This window comes from Mus caroli, chromosome 11 (genome assembly GCF_900094665.2).
Source record: "Mus caroli chromosome 11, CAROLI_EIJ_v1.1, whole genome shotgun sequence".
In the NCBI taxonomy this organism is placed as follows: domain Eukaryota; kingdom Metazoa; phylum Chordata; class Mammalia; order Rodentia; family Muridae; genus Mus; species Mus caroli.
In genome coordinates, this window is record NC_034580.1 from 111,187,308 (window position 1) to 111,213,663 (window position 26,356).

Consider the following 26,356-nt stretch of genomic DNA (forward strand, 5'->3'; position numbering starts at 1 on the left):
ACACACACACACACAGAGTTCCCATGTCACAGTTCTTCATGTTCCATCAGGGTCTGGTACCTGTTGTACAATCAGTCATGTTGCTGTCAGCAAGCCAGGCACTAATCCTGGTTGAGTTGGCCACTCAGGAGTCTTTCAGGCATGCATCCAACCTATGGTATTTGTATTTACTTGTAAGAGACTAAAAAGCCCTTGGGCTGAAAGGAGTGCTATCCTAATACAATCTTAGTATCTAAACGTACGGGGAGGGAGGGGAGACTTGTGGGTAGAAAATGCTCCCTAGGTTATCCCATCCAGCCAATCCTGAACCTGTATAGTCTGCCTTTAAAGCAACATCCCATAAATCCACACGAGGAGCTTGCAGTCTGTGGGATTCAGCCACACCTTTGTATCTGTCCCACCCACAGGTGGTATTATGACCTGTGTGCACCAGCTCACATGCATTCACACACCCTGGGCATGAATCACGGCATGCCTGCACGTGTGGCCACCCCTCACCTTCTGTGAAAAGAGGGAGCTTTAGTTGGTGACATCATGGATGCAGTGTGTGTGTGTGTGTGTGTGTGTTAGTGTCTGTGTCTAGGGGTTGGAACAGAGCCTTTTTCATGTTAAGCAAGCACTCTACCACTGAGCCACACCCACGGCTTCAATTATTATTGTTGGATTCTAAAGGCTCAGTGGCCTGTCAGTTTAGCTAAAACAGTGAGCTGTAGGTTCAGTGGGAGACCCTGTCTCAAAACATGAGGTGGAGAAATAATTAAGGAAGACAAACAAACATTGAGCCTACACACACACACACACACACACACATGCATAGGGAGTATGACACGCGCGCACACACACATGCATGTGCACACACATGTCAAATACACAATAGAGCTGTCTTACTTAGCCAAGGCTGACCCCAAATTCCTGATCCTTCGCCCTTAGCTTCCCATGTGTTGGGATTCCAGGTGTGATATATTGTTTCAAGTTTAAATTCTTCTTTGTTGTTTTTGCAGTATAGAGGTTCAAACTCAGGGCCTTAAGTAAGCTCTTTACCACAGAACCACATTCCTAACCCCCTTAGCTGTCTGAAATAGAGTTTAGCTATGCAGCCCAGGCTGGCCTTGAACTTGAGATCCTTCCGATCTGGTCTCCCAAGTTGCAGATTGTGTCACCATGCCTGGCATGTCCGTTAAAATTCTAATTTCTTAGTCATTTATTTTATTCCCAGTTATATGTTTTTACGTGTGGCTATGTGTATGGGGGGATCTGTGCACACATGTGTGGATGTCTTATAAGGCAGGAGGGCATCAGATCTCTTAGAACTGGAGTTACAGGTGGTTGTGAGCATCTGATGTGGGTGCTGGGACCTGAACCTGGGTCCTCTGTAGGGGGGACCATTGAGCTACTTCTCCAACCTTCTTCTTCTTCTCCTTCTTCTTCTCCTTCTCCTTCTCCTTCTCCTTTTTCTTCTTCTTCTCCTTCTCCTTCTCCTCCTCCTCCCCCTTCTAAGAATAAGTGTCTTAGGTTTTCTTTTTTATTTTAATTTTTTATTCATTTAACATCATGATCACAGCCCCCCCCCCAGGTTCTTTTTTATGTTCTTTTCTTTAAAAAGATTTATTTATTTATTTATATGACATACATTTGCACACCAGAAGAGGGCACTGGATCCTGTGGGACTACAGTCATAGATGGTTGTGAGCCACCAAGTGGATGATGGGAATTGAACTCAGGACCTCTGCAAGAGCAGCCACTGCTCTTACCCACTGAGCCATCTCTCCAGCTCCCTAGTTTTATTGCTGTGAAGAGCCACCATGACTGAGGCAACTTTTATAAAGAAAAACATTTAATCAGGGCTGGCTTACAGTTTCAGAAGTTCAGTCAATTGTCATCATGGAGGGAAGCATGGCAGCACACAGGCAGACATGGTGCTGGAGAAGGATCTGAGAGTTCTACATCTTGATCCAAAGGCAGCAGAAGGGGAGTGTGTGTCACACTAGGTATAGCTTGAGCATGGAGGACTCAAAGCCCACCCCCAAGTGACAGACTTCCTCCCACAAGGCTACACTGCCTAAGAGAGCCACTCCCTATGGCAAAGCATTCAAACACGTGACTCTATGGGGGCCATACCTATTTAAACCAGCACAATGACTGTAAGGTCCTTCATTCGCTTCCCAGTAGTGGCACTTAGCTCTTTCCCTCTCCCCTGTTTTTCCTAGAACTGGATGTATAGCCCACCCAGACTGTGACCTGGATTCAGCTCAAGCATTCTGGCACCCATATGCCCCAATGACTCCATACACCCATCCAGAAGGGCTGCCTTCTGATTACCCTAGTATGGGCTGCTGGGGTTGGTCGCTGTATTCAGATGTAGCAGCCTGGTTTCTCTTTGCAAATGTTGGGTTTGCTCTGCCAACCTAGCAATATGTGGAGAAAATGCTTGACCTCAGGGACAGCATGGCTGAAATGCTTTATGGAAGTCCGACACCTAGAGTCTTTGAATCCCTTTGTAAAACAGTAATCACTTTATGACTCGCAATCTCTATGTTCCGACCTCAGATGTTTCCACATCTGTAAAATGAACATCTGGCTGGGTCCTGTCCAAACCCCGTATGATCCAGGAGTGGGTGAGAGTGACTGGGGCCACTAAGTTCTTCAGTGCAGGACCTGCCTGAGACGCTGTCTTTTCCTGCCCTATCTCTTCTCAGGTAACGGGACCAACACTTGCATGTGCCTCAACACCACAGTGTGCGAGGTCTTCCGGAAGGGCTATCTGATGCTCTACCCCTTCAGCACTGAGTACTGCCTCATCTGCTGTGCCGTGCTCTTTGTCATGTGGAAGAACGTGAGCCGTAGCCTGGCAGCCCACACAGGTGCTCATCCCAACAGATCACCCTTCCACCTGCACGGTGCCATCTTTGGGCCACTGCTGGGCCTTTTGGCACTGGTGGCTGGCGTATGCGTCTTTGTGCTCTTCCAAATCGAAGCGAGTGGCCCTGACATAGCCCGCCAGTACTTCACCCTCTACTATGCGTTCTATGTGGCTGTGCTGCCCACCATGAGCCTGGCGTGCCTGGCAGGTACAGCCATCCATGGGCTGGAGGAGCGCGAACTGGACACCCTCAAAAACCCCACACGCAGCCTGGATGTGGTGCTGTTGATGGGCGCTGCACTGGGCCAGATGGGCATCGCCTACTTCTCCATCGTGGCTATCGTGGCCACCCAGCCGCACGAGCTACTCAACCAGCTCATCCTGGCCTACTCACTGCTGCTAATCCTGCAGCACATCACTCAGAATCTCTTCATCATCGAGGGCCTGCACCGCCGCCCCCTCTGGGAGCCTGCGGTCTCAGGTGTGATGGAGAAGCAGGATGTTGAGCTACCCCGCAGAGGCTCCCTGCGGGAGCTGGGTCAGGACCTACGGAGAGCCTCAAGGGCCTACATCCACTCTTTCAGCCACCTCAACTGGAAACGCAGGATGCTCAAGGAGATCTCTCTCTTCCTCATCCTCTGCAACATCACAGTGAGTGTCTGGGCAGAAGCTCATGGGGCATAGGCGTGGGCGTGGTAAGGTATGTGGGCGTGGTGTGTGGGCGTGGTGTGTGTGTGACTCCAGAGCCGCTGATTTAGGAAGCCGCTCTTCTCTTTCCTTTACTCTTCTTGAGAGCCAGGAGTATCTCCAGCAGCTCCCTGCAAGCTGCCTGGCACGAATTAATGTGCTCCACACGTAGCAAAGTGCCCTTTACAAATGTGTGAGATTCTGACTTGCAGTCTAGGTGGGGAAAACGACAGGGGGCTGGTTAGAAAATGACCACTGAACTCTTCATCCATTGGATTTGGCCAAAGGGGCAGCCCAGAACTGCTTGTTTTCTAGTAGAAGAGGTTGCATTGATCTAGCTTCTGGTGGCTGCCAAGACATGGGCCCCTGGCCCTTCAACCATTGCCATACCTCCAAATGACAGGCAACGTTACTGCCCATCCCCACCCCTTGACAGATTAAAGCTTATGTTTCTGATCAGTCCCCTCCTCTCACCGCCTGTAAGTGGCAGCCACGGGACAACTCAGGGTTGTTTAGCTCCAACCCTCTAAAAGCACTGAAAACACATTCCAGATGTGAAACAGCTGGCCCACGCAGAGACGTGATAAATTGGCTTTAAGCTGTGTCAGGAGTTCAGAGACGGGTATATGGGTCCCAAGGGCCAGGGCAGGTTTTCAGGGAGGTTGATAAGGTTGATCTGGGCTTTGGGAAATGGGTAGAATTCTCACAGGTGGGCAGGAGAAGATACAGGTGGCTGTAATCTAGCTGAAATAGTAAAGTCTGAGCTCAGGGCCTAGGGCACAGACAGTCCAGCTGGGCAACACAGATTGCTAGCAGGGAGGTCCTGCCAAGTGCCATGTATAGAGGCAGCCTTGTGTGGCTCAGCCTGGCCTCGGGTAAGCAAAGGGTGGCCAAGGCTCTCTGTGTCAGGGACTGAGAAAGACTCTTGGCTGTGAACCCGGCTCTGCAAGGCCCAGGATGATGAGGTAGGATGTAGCACCGCAGGAAATGCCAGTTCTAGGTCAGCCTCGCCTGAGCTCAGCCTCCTGAGAGATTCATGCAGCAGTCTCAGTCTCTCTCTCTCTCCCCAGCTGTGGATGATGCCCGCCTTCGGCATACACCCAGAGTTTGAGAACGGGCTGGAAAAGGATTTTTACGGCTACAGGACCTGGTTCACCATTGTTAACTTCGGCCTGCCCCTGGGTGTGTTCTACCGCATGCACTCTGTCGGGGGGCTGGTGGAGGTCTACCTGGGGGCCTGAGTGCCCGAGGAACCCAGCCACAGCAGAACCCCGAAAGTGCCAAGGCAGAAAAAGAAACTCGGGAGTATCTAGGCAGACAGAGGTGCAGAAACCTGCCTGGGGTTCCCAAAGTGACCTATCCTCAACCTGACTGAGGAGGAGAGGATACTGCCTGGAGCTCAAAACCAAGGGTGGGGCTTGGAAACTGAGCCTCTCGACAACAGTCCAAGGATGTACCCCGGGTGGCTTGCCAAAGGCTGTGAGGGTCAGTTTGAAATTGTGGCATCTGGGGGCTGGAAGAGGCTGAGTCCTTCTGTGGGACATCCTAGAAGCTCAGAACTCCAACTGAGAGCTCAAACCCCAGCACTCCAAGCTTGGCAGGCAGCCCTGCCCATCTCCTAATGAGCTCATTCATTAGCTGCCAGGCAGGGCCCAACAGCTCTTTCCGGCTTTCATAAACTCTGTTTGTTTGATCGATTCCCTTCGGCCTTTGTGGTGTTTGTTCTGGGGACAGAACTGCCACTCCAGGTGTGGTGAGGAGAGTCCTCACCAGCAGGATAGTCCCGCTCCTCAGCCAGGAGCCGTCTACCCCAGATAATCTGTCTCATCTATGGACAAGCAGGAAGAGATAGGTCTGGGCTTGTGTAGCCCTGACCTCCACCCTTCACCAGTTCTGCCTCTTGGAACAGCCTCGGGGGCATTTTTGCAACTGGCTCACTATGGGTGGTCACTGTGGCCTCTGCCTGCCTAGTGCCCAGGCCTGCCTGGTCCTTTGAGCCACTGGGTGAGGCAGGAAGATGAACAAGCAGGCAGCACTAGCACGCCATCCATCTCTCTGAACCCAGAAAAAAATAGGTCCAGGGTGAGGCCCAGTGAGTATGTCCCTGGCCCTGCAGACAAGGCTCTGCCCTTCCCAGAATCCCCCTGCTCCTATGAAGCTATACACTGTCAAGCCCTGACCCAGGTCTCCTCAATACTGATTCTGGCTACCTAAGGCTTAGGCTTTTGGCCTCTCCTGTGCGGGCTTTTCTCTAGGTAACTGTAGCCAAACCCTGGGGGACAGAGCACAGTACTGCAGTCAGGAGCACGCACATGCACACACACACACACACACACACACACACCATCATCATCATCAAAATGGCTGAGTCATGGAACAAGAGCCCTCCAGGGATGACCTCTGGGGTATAGAGTCCCCAGCTGCCCTGAAGATAAAAGCCCTAGCCAGGCACCTCCCCACAATTCCAGGTACAGAGACACAACAGCACTGGGAGGGACATTTTATTGTGTAAAGTGGCCGATTGTACAGAGCAAAGATTGTACTGACACAGGGAGGGCAAGGGCGACCAGGAGGCCAGAGCTGGGGCTCATTACACACTCCCACCACCCAGGCCGCAGATAAGGCAGGGACACCGACATCCTTCAGGCTCTGCCAGCCAGGCAGATTCCCCCGACCCCGGACAGTAACAGGGTACTCTCAATACCCTACTCCAAGCCCCTGAAGCACACTCCACGGTCCTGCTTCACAAGCGTCAGCCTCCAGCCTCCTTCACTAGCGGCTGAGTCACTCTTCCTAGCCAGGGCGCTGGCAAAAGGAATGCCTGGAACAGTAGTCTCAGACTAGGCAGCCAGAACTCCCTTTACCATGACTAGGTGCCCTCACGGGGCAGCACATGGCTCCTTTATGAGACAACCCATTAGGGCACAGTGACCTGGCAGCTTCTGGGGGCAGGCAGCACAAGAGCAGGTCTTGGAGGAGGAGCCAGAGTAGGCAGGGGTTCTGATGGGGTTGTATCTCTGGAGGAGACAAGAGGCTCCTAGAACAGCCTGGAGGGCAGAGGGGCACTTTTCAGGACCAACTACTCTGCTCGCCCCACACCCTGATAATGAATCTTTAAGCTCAGAACAATGGGTTTGGGAGCACTGGGGACTAGAACCAGCTCTTCCGACCCTATTCCCTCAAGTCGACATCCTCACACCCGCTGGATTTCAAACAGCTTCACGTCAGTGTCATACCAGATGGGTGGGTCCACATTCCTACAGAGGAAGGGCACTGTCATCTGCAGCGGGTACCTTGTAGACCTCCACCTCCCCCCAAGGAAGAGCCAGGAAGAGCTACAAGGCCCCTGCCCAACCTGATGCCTCACTCTGGGTAATGAGTGCCCACCCTCAGCCTGATTGATTGGACATTAGCCCCACTACGGCTTGAGGAATCCAGAGCTATGGCCCTCAAGGGCAGTCCTCAGGCAGACATCCAGATCCACCCCAGGATGTAACTTCCCCACCCCTCACAGGGCCCACCTCAAATAGATAACGCCCCACATGTAGGTACGGAACCACATGGCAGTCCCCGAGTTCGCCTGGTACTTGCGGATAAGGATGGGGTGGGGCACAGGCAGAAGCCCCACTAGGGTACCGTGCTGCAGGAATCTCAGGATCTCAGACTCATCCGTCAGACCCCTGGAGAAAGAGGTGGGGCCTCCAGCACACACTCCACAACACAACCACACCCCTAGCCTGGGCTGGCCCCTCCCCCGCAACCACGGTCACATGCCCGCCCCCTCCACGGACAGCTTCTGTACTCACTTGTCAATGCAGATTTTCTCCACCTGGGGAACCAGGACCTGCAGCAGGCGCATGATGGTCTGCAGCGGCAGCTTTGACTTCCAGGACAAGATCTGTGAGAGCCACAACCAGAGTTACAGGACAGGCTTGTCCTTGACCCAGAGCCACAGCGCCCCCCAACCTTCTCTAGGCACAGCATGGATGGCACCAAGCAGAGCCTGTGAAGGGGAACTGTTGCTGATGGGAATGGCCAGGCCATGCTGAGCACGACCACCACGGGCCAGCTGCTGGGCCTCTTGCCTTCCGGAAGTCCTTCCCCTTTTAACCCTCACGATGGCTGGATGGCAGGGTCATAAGCATGTTTATTACACCCTTCCAGAGCAATCAGTGGGGCTCACAGGAAACACACAGGAAGTGGAAGGGATTTGGGGAGGAACTCAGCAAAGGTGATTGACAAAGGAATCAGTTACATGGGCAACTCCTGAAAGGGCAGACAGGAAGCAAGGTCATGCAACTGGAAGGACTGTCCCTCAGCGTGGCCTCTAAAGTCTTTGGTTTCCTTTTTTAAGATTTATTTATCTTATGTATGTAAGTGTACACCAAAGAGGGCATCAGATCCCATTACAGAGGGTTGTGAGCCACCATGTGGTTGCTGGGAATTGAACTCAGAACCTTTGGAAGAGCAGCCAGTGCTCTTAACCGCTGAGCCATCTCTCCAGTCCCTGTCTTTGGTTTTCTTACTCTAGTCTTTTCCGAAGCTGGAGCTCTGACCAACCCTGTTCAGTGCCGTCTGCCCAAACCCCAGCTCCCAGAACCTCCTCCAGCTATGTCCCTCACCCAATCTGATGTTGGGCTCCACTGGCCACTGGCTGATGCATTGGACAATCTCCGTTGCTCTCTCCATGTTTGGCTGGACTCCTGGTTCCCAGAAATGAATGGAAGTGACCAGGGAAGGAATGGATACAAATGAATACAAGGTGCAACCATAGAGCAACATGTCTCCTCTGGCCCCACTACAGCACTGGGGCGGGGGGGGGGGGGGGGGGGGGGGGGGGAGGGGGGAGCTGCTGCACCAGAGGGTTGGTCCAGACCTATACCCTTTGCCCTGGGCCCAAGGGCCAGCCTAGCCCAGCCCAGCCCAGCCCAGTGACAGGTTTAGGGCCGGGGGCTGACAGAGAAGGCAGGGTAAAGGCCAGACTCAGATAAGGCTGATGGATGAAGAACCCGAAGGTCACAGGGCTTTGCTGCAACCGATAAACAAAAGGGAGAGGTCTGTGAACGGCTCCCTCTCCCTCCGGTTCAGTGATGCCAGCCACGAGTCCCTTGTTCTAACATGGCCACCTCAGAGTACCCCGGCCTTACCCACTCCCACACTTGAGGGTTTGGAGAGAAAGGAAACCAAGTGACACTCAGCGCCATCTCCCAGGCGTCCCCAGTACCTACCCCATCAGATGGGCTGTTTTCTGCTGAGCTTTGCTGGGATTCGGGCTCTAGAGACCGCAAGGTACCGTCCTCTGATACCTGGGATTTCTCTGTCAGCTTGTCGATGCCTGGGCGGGACACAGGAGGAAGAGAGGGACATGCCATAGTACCCTTCTGGTACTAGAGGCTGTGTGCTCCCCATTCACAGCTGAGGTATTGTGTTTGCCCTTCCCTCCTATAGCTAATCTCAGTTCTGAGCCCCGCCCATGTACCTCCTCTAACCCCCATCAAGTGACCTAGGCCCACACAGTACTTCCACCCCTACATGCTGCTGAATTGCTTTTCCTTGCCTTCCTAAATGGGAAAGACACCCCAGAGATCACACTCACAGCCTCACAATACACCCCCAGCCAAGCCCCACACTCTCCTAGCCTGACAGCATCCAGACCTGGAGTGGCCACCAGGCTAGTCTTAAGGGTGCCTGGTTCTGCAGGGGCAGCAGGGCGGGATCCCTCCATGGAAGTTCCCTCCTGGGAACCAGTACGGGACAGGGGCTCCGGTGTCCTTCGCCGCCGCTGCAGTGCCTTGTGGATGGAGGGTGGGTCAGTGGGCAGGTTGGCCAGCTGGTGGAAGACCGCACGTTTACGGATGATGGCATAGACCAGGTTAGAATTGCCTGTGGGAGGAACGAGTCTGTCCTCAGAGAGCTTTGCTTCCCACTCCACATCTGGGCTGGCTTCCAGGACCAGAGGGCAGTTAATGAGACGACAGGAAGACATCTTCCCCAGGGATAAGGACTGGACAGGGTAGCCAGAGTCAGAATGGGACAGACCCAACTGTATGGGTATCAGTGGCAATGGTGGAGGGTTAGGCTGTAGGCAATACAAGATAGGTTGTAGAGATGCCTGATGTTAGGCTATAGGAGATACTGGGAGGTTAGGTTGTGGGCATCCCTGATGTTAGGCTGTGAGGGATGCCGAGATATTAGGTGATGAAAATACCAAGACATTAGGTTGTGGGGATCTCTGATGTTAGGCTACAGGGAAACAGCTTAACCCTGAGCTCCTCGGTGTCCTACTTACGCTGTCTTGAAATCCCCTTGCAGCTGATCACTACTTAGGTATCATCAGGCATGGTGGGATAGCCTGAGCCCCACATCAACCCAACATTAAATATGTAACCTCTCAGTGAGCCACAGGGAAGTCCAGAAGGACACTGTTGTATGTGTCTGTCCTCCATCATCTACCTGCAAGTTCCCACAGCTGTCAGGGGAAAATGCAAAGCTCTCCAGAGCACTCAGTGCCCCCATCTACCTTTCTAGTCCCGTGTCTAGAGCCTTTAGCTTAACATCTACCCCAGGGCCTTTGCACATGTCCCTTCCCAAGCAATGCTTTTCTGCCCACTGTATGCTCACTCGTCACTCAAATATACATCTAAATTTTACTTACTTTGGAAATAGTAACAATAATTGCTAATATTTGCTGTGCTGGCTGTTTGCGTTTTGTTTTTGTTTTTTGGGGGTGTTTTTGTTTTTGTTTTTTTGCGTGTGTGAGTTATTAAGCCTTCCAATATTCTCTGGGGAGGGGGGAGTTGGGGTTGGTTTTTGTTTTTAGAGACATGGTTTGTCTGTGTAGCCCTGGCTATCCTGGCACTTACACTGTAGACCAGGCTGGCCTCCAACTCAGAGATCTACCTGCCTCTGTGATTAAAGATGTGTGCCCTGCAAGAGGGACTTACAGCAGCTGCATTATGAGCATCGTAGGGATGAGGGGACCAAGGCTTCGGGACCGACGTGCGCTTGGCCACAGAGTGAATGCTTGCTGAGACTTAGGTTTGTACCTGTGATGCTGGTAAGGCACCTGCGTGACAGCCAGCAGGGCTCTTCCCACTCTGAGATTTCCAGCCTACCAATTCTAAATGAACTCTTTTGTTCAGTGGGTCAGGTTGTCTGTCTAAAGCCCCGCCCCCTGCCTGTGACTCCATGCCCCCGCTGTGAGATCGAAGAGGGACAAGGCACACCTTGATTCCCCACTGCCTCAATAAGTGCACAGGCAGGACTCCTGGGCTGAGGCTTCCTTACACAGGGGCTCAGGTCAGCGCCTCACCATCAAACTGGTACTGGATAATGTTGTTGAAGACCTCCAGAAGGAAGAAGACCAGGTGGTGGTTCTGAGACGCCGAGAAGAGGAACCAGGTGGTCGAGAAGGCCTCGAGCAGATGCAGGAGCTTGTTGGCAGTCACCATGGACAGGCTCTTGAGGTAGGGAGACACTGTAAGGGAGGAGTCAGCTTGTTCTGGGCCATCCCTGCAGAGGCCAGGCCAGGGCGGAGCAGCTCACCTCAACTGATCCCCGTCCTCCATCCCCTGTCCCATGCAGAGACCCCTGAGACTTTGAGGCTCCAGTGTTCCCACCGCTTCACAACATCAAAGGCACACTCAGCTCATCTCTCCCAAGCATCTCCCCAACCCAGGGGGAGGAAGGACAGAGACAGGAGTTTAGATAAAGAAACTGGGGTTCAGAGAGGGTCATAAACTGAGCCCAAGTTCCCCAGCAATAAAATGACAGGACAGGGTGCTAACTCGGGATGTGACATCCTTTAAGAGTGACAAGACGCTGTCACTAGATATGTATTCCTCAGCGCAGCTTTGTGAGTGGAAGTCAGAAAGGAAACTACGTCTTGACCTATGTGCGTCCCTGCCATCTGCCTCTTCCCCTAGCTCGGATGAAGGTCCCAGGGAATGGGAACAGGGACTGTCTTGTTTACAGAGGCATTCTCAAAGCTGGCCTTGCTTGTCAGGGATTCAACTAGGACTTGTTAGAATCAACATACAGAGCCCACAACCCAGCGAGAGCCCTTAGAACCCATGAGCCACCCCAGACACTCAGAAATTCAAATCACACCGTGGATGGTATATTGTTAGTTTATGCTGTCAACCTGACACAACTCGAAACCACTTGGGAAGAGAGTTCAGTGAGGAATTATCTAAATTGTTAACTAAGGTGGAAAGATCCACTATGAATGTGGGCGGCACCATTCCTTAGGCTGGGATCTGATCAGTTAGGAGCAGAGAAAGCTATCTGAGCTATATGCAGCCAGTCGGCAAGCAACAGTCTGTTAGTTTTGCTGTTTCTGGCTATGGATGTCATGTGACTAGCTGCTTCTTGCCTTGACTTCCCCTCCCTGCTCAATGATGGGAATTATAAACCAAATAAACGTAAGGGTATTTGTTACATCAACAGGAATGGTAACTAGACCAGTCAAGGAACCAGCTGGCCTAAAGACATCCACAAAAGTCATTCTGCTACCCCCCAACCCCAGCCAAGCTGGACCCTTCTGAACCCTCCTGGCTCCTTTCCCAGAGAGCAAGCAGCCTGTAGTCCTTTAAGATGCTCTCGAAATCCCCACACTGTAACTGTGACAGCCCAAACCTTTACCATACACTAAATAGCCAGCAACCACATGTGGCCATTAAATGTCTGCAATACAACCAGTCTCAACTGAGATGTCCTGCAGGAACAGAACACACACTCACACATATACACACACACCACACACACACACACACACGATTTTGAAGACTGAGTGTGAAACAGAGCATAGGCTACCTCAATGATTTTTATATTCTATTCATGTCTAGCTTAATATTTTGAATTTAGTAGATTCGATATGCTCTAGAGCTTGTTAGAGTATTGATTATTATATGACATGTATACGTAAAGGTCATAGGACAATTTTGGGGAGCCAACTTTCTCCTTCCATTTTTACGCCAGTCTTGCATGGCAAGAGCTTTTACCTGCTGAGCCATTTCATGGGCTCTCTGTTACTGTTGCCCCTTCTAGAGTACTAGCAAGCTTAGCTGTAACATGTAGCTTGCTATTTCTGCTCATGAAGCCCGGGGACTGGCGGCTGGTGGGCCTGTGGCCTTGCGCCACCTGCTGGTGATTCTGGGGAAGTTAGGCTCTGGGCCCCTACCGTTGACTACAATGGTGAGCAGGCAGTCGAAGAGGGGTTGCAACCGCTGATGACCGCTGGTGATGATTTTGTGGAATACCTGAACAGAGAGGGAGGGGGACGGCATGAGTTACCCACCACCTCCAAATCCAGCCAAGAAGAGAATGTCACCCCAACCCTCAGGGCTGACCATGCACACCCCCTTACCACAATGAGCAAATCTGCATGTGTGCCTGTGAAGACCGGGATATCCATGGGCACGCGCACTGAGTAAGGCTTGTTCAGCCGTACCCCAAAGTTCCTCTCCCCACTCAGGAGCAGCAGGATGAAGACCCCGATGTGCATCAGGCCCACCCGAGCTGGGGTATACAACATAGGAGGCATTACACAGAGCAGGGGGGGAGGGAGAAGCAAGGACCCATCTTCAGGGGTTCAAGGAAACCCCATTGGAGGTTAGGGGTTCAAGGGAAGCCCCTGTGGGAGGTTACGGGTTCAGGGAAACGCGGTGTGGGAGGGTAGGGCACCAGGCTTGAGCTTCTGGGAGGTAGAACAGACTGGCTAGACTCCACCGGAAATCAAGACCCCATAGCTACCGCAGCATCCCAAGCCCACTACTGTCGTACATTGATCTGCCCGGGCGTCGTTGAGAAAATAGAGGATAGGAACCAGGATATCCAGCACGTCACTGCTCTTCAGTACAAAGAAGAGGAATTTCTGGGAACGAGAGAGAGCACCGGCGGGCTGCTTCAGTGAGAGGACTAGCTCTGCCTCACCTTCTCCCACCTAGGCTGTGGAGGCCCAGATGCTGAGTCCTTGGACTCTGGACCCCACTAATCCATCAGCAATGTCTCCACACGACTGTCACCGACAGGCGGGGCCCCGGAGTCCGCTCACCTTGTTGAAATCACAGAGTTTCCAGAAGAGAACAAGCAACTCCTGGTGAAACTGGATCTTCTTGGTGGAGTTGGGAAGGTAGGTCTGGAGCAGGGGATTGGACAGCAGCCGAGCTATCCCCTTGAGGATGAACTGGAAGTCCTGAGAGGGCAAAGCAGAGGCCCTTCCAATCCAGCTCCCTCCAGCTATACCCCTACAGATGTCTCCTCATTCTCCCATAACCTTGTCAAATCTCCAGAGCCCAGAGGACCTGGGTTTGGCTCTTACTGCTAGTACCCTGGGAAGTTCAGCCTCTGCCCCCCTCTCCAGCAGCTCAGAAGATCCCCTACGCAAGGCTGCAGCTCCTGGCAACCCCGAGATGGACCCCTGACCACCTAATTTCCTTGTTGGTAGCTGCTGTCCTGCTCCTCCCATCCCCCCATCACACAGGCGTCCTCCCCAGTTCTGTCAGCTTCTGAGTACACCCCACAAGCTGGGCTGTGCTCAGCTTTGATCTTTGTGGGACGGGGACATGCTCAGCCACAGTCCCTTGTAACACACACACACCCTCCAACTTGAGTCTGCCTGGACTTTAAGGCCGCAGTTCCTCCCACCCCTGAACCCCTGCCTCTCAGCAAACCTCCTCCTTTGGGAAGCCCTCTTGTTACCCTGGCTCAGCTAAGACTGTAAATCATTTCTTTTCTTTCCTTCTTTTATTTATTTACGTTTAAGGACAGAGTCTCCTGTCATTCAGGCTAGCCAAGAACAACCCTAAGCTTTTAAACCTCCTGCCTCTACTTCTCAGAGGCTGGCTTTTCAGTCGTGCGCCACTGAATCCCGATTGTGTGATGCTGGAGACCGACGAAGGCTTTGTGTGCATTAGGCAAGTGCTCTGCCAACTGAGCCACACAGCCCCAGCTCCCACCAATCCTTTCAGTGCATCGAAATCCCCCAAGCACTGCCATCATTGTTTTACTTAGGATGGTTATGCTCCTTCATGCAGGAGAGCAAGACTCCTCTAGCCCCACAGCCATTGCAGAGGGTGGGCAGTTAGAATCTCCCCCACCCCCGCTGTGCCTAACTCACCTCCTCACGATGAATTCGGGACAGGTAGTTCACAAACAGGTTCTCGGGCCCTGGAGGCTGCCAAGGAGAGGAGCTATGGTGAGCAGATCCCTCACTCAGGTCTGCCTGGATAGCAGCAGTGAGCTTTCCAAAGTTGGACCCTCCCCCGCTCCAGGCACACCACGAGCTGCCTCCCATGGTGTGCGCCTTTTGCCCATGGCTTGTGCTAATGGAGATACCATCTGCCCCCCCCCAGCCATCTCCCCATCCGGTCCTTACATCAGCATCATCCATAGCTGTGCCCGTGGTGGTGCCATCCACGGTGGGGCTGGTGCTGGTGGCACTGTCATGGTCCAAGGTGACAATAAGCACCTGAGCAGCCTCCTCCACCAGGGGCTCTCGGTAGTCCGAGAAGAGCAGGTGGTTGTAGGGGATCCCGTAGCCCACAGGGTCATAGGCACACACGGTGTTGAGGAGTGAAGTGAAGAGGGGCAGCGCGTGTCTGCAGGAGAGCACAGAGCAAGGCTGCAGGGATGCTCCCTTGGGCACGCCTGCCTCTCCAGCCACAGCCACAGCCACAGCCACAGCCACAGCCACAGGCAGGGAGCTGTGCTATCAGGCAGAAGGCAGAAGGACGAGCTGTCCCTTCCTGAATAGAAAATGCCCTCCTTATCCGTGCATGTGGCTGACTGTGATCAGGGACAAGCTGGGCCAAGAGCAGAGGAGTCCATTACACAGGGATGGACTCCCTGTAGAGAGCGTGCTCACGCCCTTCTCAGTTCTTGGGGTCACACACCCTCCATTGGGGCTACAGGCAAGAGGTCAGAGGAGCAAGGAAAAGACAGCCTCCCCTTGGGGAGCAGAAACCAGCTCCATCCCCTGGCTCCCAGGCTACAGCATGACTTGAATCAGGTCCATAGATGTCAAGGTTCAAGCTCCTCATCTTACACATGAGGAGACTGAGATCCAAGAGGTTAGGTGAGTGAGCGAGTGACAAAGGGTTGCTGTGTGCCTGGCAAAGCTATGAGAAGAAACACTAGCCAGGCTCTGATTGTGGCCGGTGTTGAGGGACACTTGGAGACCCTCTCTTGTGGTGATAAAAAGCAAAACCCAGAGGGGAGCCATGCCATGCAGGGGTCAGCTTCCAGAAGCAGGAAGGTTAAAAGTTTAGAATGCTAACACCTGTGTCAGCTGCACAGGGGCACAGCTGGGTGTACACAGCTGAGTGTACACAGCTGGGTGTGCACAGCTGGGTTGCACAGCTGGGTTGCACAGCTGGGTTGCACAGCTTGGGTGTATGCTTCAAGTACTCTGTCCCACTGATGACTATGTGGCACCCACATGTATTCATAAGTGTCCCCATATCCCTGGCGTGCCCCGCACGATCCAGACTTTTCCATCTATCAGGGTGGTCCTCAGACCCTCTTCTCTACCCACTGTCCCAAAGGACAACCACAGCCATGTGTGGCTGGCGACTGAGTGCTATTGAGCTGTTGATCCAGCTGACACTGGAAGTATAAAGTACACACTGGATTCAGGGAAGGAAACGTGAGAAAAGGAAATATGCTCATTACAAATTTAAGGCTCACTTTTTTAAACATACCGAGCTAAATAAAATATATAAGTTCTCTTCCTTTTTGCTTTCAAGAAAGGGTCTTATGTACCATAGGCTAGCCCAGAACTCACTAGTAGCCAAGGATGACCCTAAACTTCTTGGTTGATCTGCCTCCACCTCCGGAATGCTAGGATTACAGCTGTGTGCCACCACACCCAGTTCATCCAGGGCTCCACGAATACTAGACAAGCACTCTATACACAGAGCTACATTTCAAGCCCCTTACACTATATTTCTACTAAACAATGCGGTTCTAGATGGAAGACCTGAACCTTGGCCCAGGAGCCCCCAGGAAGTTTGGGGTCTTGATAGTAAGGTTCAGAAGACCCAGGTTCAATTATCAGCACACACATGACAAATCACAACTGTCTGTAACTCCTGTCCCAGGGGATCCAACACCCTCACACAGACATACATGCAGTCAAAACACCACTGTACACAAAATAAAAATAAATAATTAAAAAAAAATGTATGGCTAAGTTATAGTTTTATGACACCAGGGGGCAGCACGTCTCCTCAAATAAAACCGTCAGGGCTGGCACAGGGTTCCTAGAAGCAGACTAGGAAGGCCAGCTGCCTCTCACCTGTTCTCCGTGGAACAAAAGAACTGAACCCAGGGGTTGGTGCTGCCACTCTCTGGAGATGGGGGCAGGTACATGGCCTCTGAGAAGCACGTGAGCAGTAACTTCAGCAGCTCCATCCTGCAGGAGGGACAGGAAAGGCTACATGAGAACCCAGTCTCTCTCTGGAAGGGGCTGACACATCAACCCACCTCCCTGGCCCAGGCCCACGGGGAAAAAAAATGACCCCTGTTCCTCCATGTAAGGCCGAGGATGAATGGTAAGAGGGCTGGGTCTCTGAGCTATGTACAGGCCAGCCCGGTCCAGCTCACCGGTTCATGTCATGGATGTAGTTGGGCTGTGGGGAATGAGCAAAGCCCACACCAGCCTCCCAGATATATTCACAGCTGTCCAGGGAATGGACATCTTCTGCTGAGTCCTAGAAACAGGAAGTAGTAACAGGGGCTAAGGGTGTCACAAAACAAATAGCGGTGTGAGGCGGGCCCTGACTCCCTAAGCTTCCCAAGCTGCAGCAACGTACCCCAGTGTTCTCCTAAGGTCAGCCCTCCCCTCCCATGCCAGTCTCCTAATGGACAAGGAGAGAAATGGATGCTGTTGGAGTTCTTTAAAGGCTCGTTTCCCTGCAGTCTTGCATTGATTATTTTACTTGCTGAGCCCAGTCTGAGGCAGGGAGAGGAGGTAGGGAAGGTTGGAGGGGTAGGGGTGTGGCAAACTGAAGGGAGAAAGTACTCCTGGTGGAATGCCTGAGTAAAAAGGCAGGCTTCCTGGTTCCAGCCCTGCTCCCCTCCCAGCTCGGGCAGGGAAGACAATAGGTGCTTGTGTGCTGCTGCCTAGGAGACAGGGGCAGGCTGGACACCAGCTGGCTCCTCTCCAACAGTGCAACCCCCTATCCCACCCAGGATACTTATGCTGAGGAGGCCTGCCCTCTGAGCCACCCCTGCACCCTGCACCCTGCACTCGGGAGAACCGGGAGAACCGTAACTATGCTGGCCCCAGCAGGATCAGAGCCCAGCCTGGGTGTCTCACCACGTCGTTTCTCCGGTGGTTCTGCACAGTGAAGTCTGGGCAGAAGAGCAAATCGGCAATGGCCAGGAGCAAGGACTCAGCCAAGGGACGAGCGTTCTCATCCTCTTCCTCGCCCTGCTAAAGATGCAGGCTGCTCAGTGCGGGGCTGGCCAAGGAGAGGTGGCCCCAGGGCTTGGGGGTGTCGTGAATATGGGACTGGGTCTCAGCGGGCACATGTAGAAAGGGAGGAAAGAAGACAAAGTGGAGGGAAAGAGGAAGTGACTTCCTGCTCACCCCAAACCTCCCTTAGCCAGAAGAGGGCAGGGCAGAGGCAAACACTGGGCATAATGAGAAATGTCCCACCAGGGGTACTGGACATCTTGGGAATCATGATTATCAACCCTTGGCACTTGACTGAAGATAAGCCCTGAGTAGATGGGGCCTGGGAGAAGACAGTATGGTCCTTCTAAAGACATAATGGGCCTATCCCTGCACCCCTGCTCCAGGCTGTAGGAAGCAGAGGCCCCTTGGGAGAGAAACCGAAGGCCTAAAAAATTGGCACTGGCTCCTTCCCCCTCAGTGGTACCCTACCTCTAAGTCCCTATACCTATACTTTCTAAAAACAGGTGGCCCTGCCAGGATCCTCCAAACCCCCCTTGGCCAGGCCCACAGACCCCTCCATGCCCTGCCCCGGGCACTGTGGACCAGAAGAAGCCCCTCCAGTCGGGGTCCTCGAAGATGTAAGGTAGCACTCGGGTGAGTAGCCGGCTGCAGTTCAGGACGACCTGTTTCTCCTTCTCAGAGTGGCAGCCACCCTCTGCTCCTTGCACCAGCTTCTCCACAGCCTGTGGGGACAGACAGCAAGGGAGGAAGGAGCATGTGAAGGAGCCCTTTGGGTTCAGGCTACCCAAGCTGGAGAGGTCAGTTAGCTCAGGAAGGCTGTGACCTGGGGAAAAAACAGCCCAGAGCATCAGGAGAGCAGAGTCCAGTCCACTGGATGGCCAAGACCTCATCTGTGGTACCCCTCTCATAAAGAGTGTGTACCTCTTCTGAGAGCCTCTTTCTCTCCTAATCCTTTTGTGTAATACTATATTAAAGTGCCCTTTTTAAAGGTTAAAACAAGAGAAAAAGACCCGGGCTGGAAGAGTGGCTCTGCTGTTAAGAATACATTGTCTACCACATTTGGTAGCCCATATCTTTACTCCCAGCACTAGAAGCCAGAGACAGGTGGATCTCTATGAGTTCAAGGCCAACCTGGTCTATGTAGTAAGTTCTAGGCATCCAGGGCTTCAACAAAATAAAACAAACAACAATAAAACCCAGCTTGCTATCCTTGCCAAGGACCTAGAGTTCAGCTCCCAGCACCTACGTGGTGTCTCACAACCATCCATAACTCTAGTTCCGGGGAGTCCAATGCCTTCTTTTGCTCTCCATGAGCATCAGGCATGTACACGGAACATTATAGATACATGCATGCAAAGCACTCACACACATAAAATAAAATAAATAAAATTTAAAATTTTATTTATTTATTTTTGGTTTTTCAAAACAGGGTTTCTCTGAATAACGCTGGTTGTCCTGGAACTCACTCTGTAGACCAAGCTGGCCTTGAACTCAGAAATCTCCCTGCCTCTGCCTCCCAAGTGCTGGGATTAGAGTGTGCCACCACTACCCGGCAATTTTTTTTTTTAAGACCTCGTTTGTAACAGAGAAATCTCTGTTTAGAGGCTGGAGCATCTCACAGGAAAAGCTAAGTGAGGTGGTGTGTGGAAAGATAAGATAAAGCTCTCGTAAATGGCAGCAGCGGCCATGGATACTTTTCCCTCACCCCCACCAAGGAGAACTGGAGGCAAAGAGGCTGGACCTCCAGAACCTGTGGGTGAGATGTGAGTGCTCTGTTCTGCGTGGACTAGGCCATTCGGCCTCTCTGGGAAGGGTGGGGACAGCTGTGAGGAGCCAGACAGCTCATACCTTGTAGCACAGCGTGGCCAGGTTAGAGGGTGACTCTTCTCGCACAGCCCGGATCTCTGCTGCCGGCACCAACGCAAAGACATCCTGCACCGAGGTAGCTGTGTCTGCCCAGAACTGGTCCCAGAAAGCATTGTCGGTGGCTTCCACGGGCTACAGGGGAATCCAGTATCCTGAGTTACACCTTTCTCAACATTCACAGATGAGCCCTGGCAGGGAGGCCACCATGGCTATCCTCCATCCCAGCCAGCGCCCAGGAGCCTCCCCATCTGGCTGACCTTATTCAGCTGCCACAAGATAGGTGTGTATGGGCGAGGGTCCACTAGGTTCTAAAACCCACTGTGTCACCGAGGGTTTGTGTGTCTCTGGCTAAGTCCACGCATTTCTCTAAAAGAGGAGCTGACATCATCACCAGACCACATCCCATGGTTACACCAGTAGGTCAAGTGTCTAGGAACTAGACCAAGGCTCTCCCCAAAGGGCATACGCACCCCATTCACAGTCATCAGTACTATCTTCTCACAAGCCATCCTTTCTCAGCACAGCTACCAGTGCCAGGCCCACCAACCTCCACACAATCCTCTCAGCACCCGCTGCTGGTCCATGCTGCAGCTCCAGTCACTTTCAGGGAGCTCCAGCCTCCAAATCAACCCCCCCCACTTCAGTGCCTCCACCCCATGCAATAGCCAAAGCCACGGAGCCTTCACCTAAAAGCCCCTGGGGACCCCCACTGCCTGCTGGACCAAGGCAAGACATCAGCTCAACACTCATCCAAGATCTTAAACAGGCCTTGAGGCTGGGCTGTAGTTCAGTTGATAGAGCACTTGCACAAAGCCCCAGAGGGGATCTCGAACAATGGGTGCATTAGGACTGGAGGCGAGGGCCTGTAGTCCCAGCACTTGGGAAGATCAGAAGTACAAGGTCACCTGCAACTACACTATGAGTGAGTTCAAGGACAGCCTGGGATTCAACAGACCTCATCTCAACAACAACAATAACAACAACAACAACAATACACACACACACACACACACACACACACACTCCTGTATTTACTACTCCTAGACATGACCCCAGTAAATTTCTTTTGTTTTGCCCAGGCTGTATATTTCCCACTATACTCTTCTCATTTCAGCAATAATTACATTGGGCTTGAGATATGGCTCAGTTGGTAGAGGGGCTTGCCACCAAGCCTGATGACCTGAGTATCAAACTCAGGATCTGCTCATTGGAAGGAGTAAACCAACTCCCACAAGTTGTCCACTTCAAGCCAATATAAACCTCCCTCCTATACATACAAGCACACACACACACACACACACACACCCTAACAAAGATGGTTTTTTATTTGTTTTTTAATTTTAACAGGCTGAGTGTAGTGGCATACACCTTTAATCCCAGCACTTGGGGGGCAGAGGCAGGTGGATCTCTGTGAGTTTGAGGCCTGCCTGGTCTACTGAGTGAGTTCCAGGATAACCAGGGTTACATAGTAAGTGCCTGTCTCAAAACATAGGAACTAAGGTAAGAAACAAAGTTCCAAAGGTCCTATTGAGACAAGCCTTTAAAATACACCTGCTCATGGGAACTAGAGAGCCGGCTCAGAGGTGCTGCTCTTCCAGGGGATTCAGGTTTGGTTCTCTTATAATTCCAGAGATCTGACGCCCACTTCTGGCCTCTATAGGCACATGCCCACTTGTGGCATACATACAAAGAAATACACATAAATAAAAATGAAAATTTAAAATACATAACTTATGGTCCTTGAAACATAGACAATCATACAGGCAAATGACCAAGGCAACCATTTTCCATGATAAATTTTACTTCTAGAATTCTGCACTGGGATGGATAGTTTGATGTCAATTTGATGCAGGCTGGGGTCATTTGAGAAGAGGGAACCTCAATTAAGAAAATGCCTCCAGCTGGGCAGTGGTGGTGCATGCCTTTAATCCCAGCACTTGGGAGGCAGAGGCAGGTGGAGCTCTGAGTTTGAGGCTAGCCTGGACTACATAGTCACTTCCAAGATAGCCAGGGCTACACAGAGAAACCCTGTCTCAATAAATAAATAAATAAATAAATAAACAAACCAAACAAACAAACAAACAAACAACCTCCTTAAGATCCAGCTGTAAGGCATTTTCTTAATTAGTGATTGACTGGGAGGGCCCAGCCTATTGTGGATGGAGCCATCCCTGAGCTGGTGGTCCTGAGTTCTATAAGAAATCAGGCCGAGCAAGCCATGGGGAGCAGGTCAGTAAGCAGCCCCCTCCATGACCACTGCACCAGCTCCTGCCTCCAGGTTCCTGCCCTGCTTGAGTTCCTGCCCTGACCCCAAGTTGCTTTGGTCAGGGTGTATCATTACACCACACAGGCATGCTCTCCTTTGGGAACCTCCAGCCCCAACTTCTACACCCCACATTTCTGACTCAGAAATTTTGATCCACTCACCTTACAGCCCAGCAGCCCAGCATTGGCCCTGCTCTCAAAGCTGAGGCAGATGAAGCTGAGGTCCTGACGAGGCTGAGTGCCAGGGGGCTGCCCAAACCCAAGGCTGGGACTGCAGGCTTCACCAAAGTGCCTACCCTCCACCCCATTCTGGGGAGCCCCAGGGTAACTCATGGCTGCACCCTCAGTCCCAGAACTGGTAGAGCAAGTCAGCTGAAGGTAAACATAGGCTAAAGGAGAGGCTCTGGAGCTGGGGTTTGCTGGACCTCAGCCTCACCAGTCCTAGTGGCCTGGAGCCAGAACACAGTGGGAAAGGACATCTCAGAGGAAAGGCCTGTGGAGATTCCCCTCATTGGGAGCTCCTCTGAAAACCTCTAATACTCAGCTCACCTCTCAGGTAGTCAGGATCTCTTAAAGGGGCTGAAGCCCCTGCTGAATACAAATAGAGCTGACCACTGACCTAGTTCACTAGACAACCATCATCTCGGAACTGAAATCCAAACGAGATGTAAGAGGGCCTTAGAGGTCTAACCTAGAAGCAGAGGGGGAAAAAAAAAAACCCTTCATAAACAAGCATTTATCTATCTACCCCCACCTTTTTCATGTAGCCAGGGCTAGCCTGTAGTCCCTCTCACTATGGAGACTGAACATAGGACCTCATGAGTGTTAGCCTCAGCTCGCACTTCCTCCCCTGATCCCACTGGGTCTTAGGCATTTGCATTGGCTGAGGGACCAGCTGTAGCTTTAACATTTTTTACTTTATTTTTTTATTTACCTGCATATGTGCCTCTCTCTGCATGTACACATACATGAGGCTGTCCCTAGAGGCCAGAAGGTGTTGGATCTCCCCAGAGCTCACAGGTAGTTGTGAGCCACCCCAACGTGGGTGCTGTGAACCAAACTCTTCATCTGAAAGAGTAGCTGGAGCCCTCTTAACCACTGAACCATCTCTCCAGCCCCAAGCTGGGGTTGTCACAGTCTCCTTCTAGGGTGGGAGTAGTAAGGGGTTAAAACCAGCATTGAGCTAGCCCAATAAGGACGATGTGTCCTGACGGGTGATCAAAATATTATCCTAGGTGCACGCACATGCATGCGTGTGAACACACACCTATCAGCTCTTACCCTAGCCTGCAGCAGAGCATCCTCAATGAGCAGGATCGGGGGGAAGAGTCTCTGATCCTGTAATGCCCCACTCTGGGGCCCCAGCCAAGTGAGGAAAGAGTCAAGAATGTGGCTGGCCTCAGAGTTAGGGTTAAGCCCTGCCCAGGGCTGGCTAATAGGGCAGGAAGAAAACAGGATGCAGGGCAGGAAGGCAGGGAAGGCTGACCTGCAAGAGCTCAGGCCCAGGCTACAGTAAGATCCACTTGTCTACTGCCCAAAGCACAGCCTCGGAGGGCTTAGAAGTGAAGTCATCCTGTGGCCATCACATCTGCAGCCCCTTGGGGATACTGAGTTTGAAGGTCCAGGAAGACCTTTTCGGACCAGGTTCTTGCATCCCAGCTGCTCAAAGCTGATCACTACAGAGTCCAAGGCTTTGGCCCCCACCCACCTGTGAGAGTCCCATGCTTATGAGAAGGCCCACGGGCTAGTGAGATGGCTCAGCAGGAAAGGCACTTGGTAAAAATGCTTGGTAAACGCAGTGTGTGCATGCTGCCAAGCCTAACCTAAGTTCTATCCCTAGGGCCCACATAGTGGAAGAAGAGAACTGACTCTCATAGTTGTCCTCTGACCTTCATGTATATACATGATACACATGCATACACACACACACACCATAAATAATAATAATATAAACTGAAAAGAAGGAGGAGGACAGATGGGAGAGGAAGGGGAAGGAAAGGAGGAAGAAGAGGAGAGATAGGAGAAGGGGGAGGAGGAAGAGGAAGATGGGGGAGGAAAAAGGGGAATAGTCTACACTGGGTCTCCAATCTATTCTAGACCCTGATCCAAGCAACTGTCTTCATCTGAGAACCGACTATCTCAACCAGGTACAAACTTACTGATGTAGTATTCAGGGGGAGGGTGCCCAGCTTTCTAGATCTGGTTGGGTTTAAGCCTGCTGCCAAAGGATCTGCTCAGCCCACCAAACCATCTTCCAACAAGCCAGCTCCTCCCCAGGCAGGGCAAACATGGGAGACACTCCCCCACCACCCTACACTGTGCAAAATACCACATACCACCCTTTTCTGCTACCCACTGATCGAGAGTCTCACGTCTGACGTTCTGGAACAAGCCATGGGAAGCAAAAAAGAAGCAGTTCTGGGTTTTCGCCAAGTGCCTCTCAGATAGAAATGGGCTCTCTAGAGGCCCTGGCATTCCTTCCCTCGGCCTCTGACCTTTCCAAGGTGGGTAACAGGGTGTGGGAGTAGTGGTCTGCTCTCTGAGGCTGTGACTGGCTGGTTGTGGGAAGGCAGCTCTCCTAATCCCACTCACACTGGCCAAGAACAATATAGAGCTCTGAGAACAGGAGGATGGGGGTGGGGTTCCAGATGGCAGTAGGTCCAGAGCCCTTTGACAGTCAGGGCCTTGGAGAGGCTGCTGGTATCTCCAGAGTAGCCTGGTTTCCAGAAATGAAGATTGAAGGGACGACAGGGAAGGAACCTTGCTGGGTCAAGAGGTGTGTGCTGAAGATAGGAGGCAGCTTCTGTGACACTTGTAGACTCCGGGGATGGGGGGAGGGGGAGAGTGTGGACTGGAGTTACCCATGGCTTCCTCTCCAACAGACTAATGATAATCTCCTCATCCCCGAACCCCTGAACCCCCGAATCCCTATGGGTGCCAAAAAGCACAGCCAATCAGCTCCACCAGGCCTGGAGAAGCCCCTGGATCATCACTAGCTGGAAAGCTGGCTTCCCTAGGCCTGAGGACAGCTCCTCTTACCCAGCTGCCGCTGCCTGCCACTCTATGAGCTCCCAGGAAGACCTGGGCCTTCCCTGCCCTCAGGCATCAGCCAGGGCCCAGAGAGGCCACCGCTGCCACCGTTGCCATCGCGCACCAGCTGTTTTCCCCAACCCAGGCAGGCGCCGGCCCGGCTTTGTTTGCATTGAGTCAGCCGGGGCTGTATGTCCGGGACCATGGGCACTGAGGGGCAGGGAGATAAGCGGGGCGATGGATGGGTAGGTGGGAGCGGGAAGAGGCTGGTTAAGCGAGGCTGCGGGCACCGGGGGGCGGGACAGGGGGCGGATAACGTTGTCGCCGCCGGTTCCAGGAGTAGGCACACGTCAGCCTAAGGTGGCAGCAGCAGTGCCCGGGAGAATGTTCCCAGGGGAGAGTAGGCATAGGGTGGGCTCCCAGAGGCAGGGATGGAGCCCTAGTTACAAAGGAAAAGTCCCGTTCCGGTGCTTGTCTCAGCATCCCCCTCTGGATTAGCCGGTCACCTCACCCTCGGGTGAACCATGTTCCCCCAGCCCCCGGCCCTGCCCTGCCCCCAGGGCCGGCAGGTGGATGAAGAGGCTGGGCCCCCAGGCGCACCTGCGTCTTGGTGGTCAGCTGGATCACCGCCTTCCGGAAGTTCAGCTTGGAGTCTGCGGATCCCATGTCGATGGAGCCCGCTCCAGCCCGACCCCAGATTCTGACTCTGCCGCGGGCTCCGGCTGTGACTCCAGCTCCAGCTCCGCAGCCCCGGCTGCTCTCTGGGGAGCGAAGCTGCGAACCCCGCCCGCCGCAGGCGTCGGCCCCGCCCCTGTGGCTCCGCCTTTAGATCCGCCCCCACGAGGCCCCGCCTCTGCACCTGCCGCTCAGGCCTCCAAGAAGAGGTCCAGAGTTCTCCGTGGAACCCAACTCCTGGTCCTTTCGTCTGCTACTGAGTGTTGTCCCCGATCCTCAGTCCGCAAGACTGAAACCCTCCTGGTATCTCATCTCCTGCCTCCACCTTCATTCTTCATTCCTGCTCAGACCCGCAGTTTCTCCTCCAATCCTCTCTACCTGATGTTCATGCTTTCGTATTATTGTTGCTATTTGGGCTTGCTTGCTTTTTCTCTTTTCTCTTCTTCTCTTCTCTTCTCTTCTCTTCTCTTCTCTTCTCTTCTCTTCTCTTCTCTTCTCTTCTCTTCTCTTCTCTTCTCTTCTCCTCTCCTCTCCTCTCCTCTCCTCTCCTC

General features: G+C 52.7%; 2 protein-coding genes across 3 annotated transcripts in view; one reads left to right on the forward strand and one right to left on the reverse strand.

The window, feature by feature from the left end:
• The window catches only part of Otop3 (otopetrin 3), a 12,101-nt gene extending 6,859 nt beyond the window's left edge, over nt 1-5,242 (forward strand). The window contains exons 4-5 of the mRNA XM_021175976.1: nt 2,648-3,511; nt 4,618-5,242. Of these exons, the coding sequence (XP_021031635.1) occupies nt 2,648-3,511; nt 4,618-4,788 (1,035 nt within the window). The 3' untranslated portion in view covers nt 4,789-5,242. The remainder of the gene's footprint in view (nt 1-2,647; nt 3,512-4,617) is intronic.
• Nucleotides 5,243-6,035: 793 nt separating this feature from the next.
• Hid1 (HID1 domain containing) lies at nt 6,036-25,893 on the reverse strand. Of its 2 annotated transcripts, none has more exons than XM_021177179.2 (19): nt 25,731-25,893; nt 19,818-19,967; nt 18,521-18,691; nt 17,868-17,984; nt 17,153-17,259; nt 16,845-16,961; nt 14,925-15,147; nt 14,667-14,723; nt 13,602-13,742; nt 13,331-13,421; nt 12,915-13,066; nt 12,729-12,807; nt 10,860-11,024; nt 9,203-9,430; nt 8,776-8,882; nt 8,170-8,250; nt 7,354-7,445; nt 7,069-7,227; nt 6,036-6,804 (listed from the first exon to the last, which is right to left on the reverse strand). In XM_021177179.2, the coding sequence occupies exons 1-19, from the start codon at nt 25,794-25,796 to the stop codon at nt 6,741-6,743; spliced, it is 2,367 nt and encodes a 788-aa protein (XP_021032838.1). In that variant the 5' UTR covers nt 25,797-25,893; the 3' UTR covers nt 6,036-6,740. The 2 variants fall into 2 exon arrangements, with proteins under 2 accessions (XP_021032838.1, XP_021032839.1); XM_021177180.2 differs by having other exon boundaries at nt 17,868-17,981; nt 25,731-25,891.
• Nucleotides 25,894-26,356: the final 463 nt, after the last annotated feature.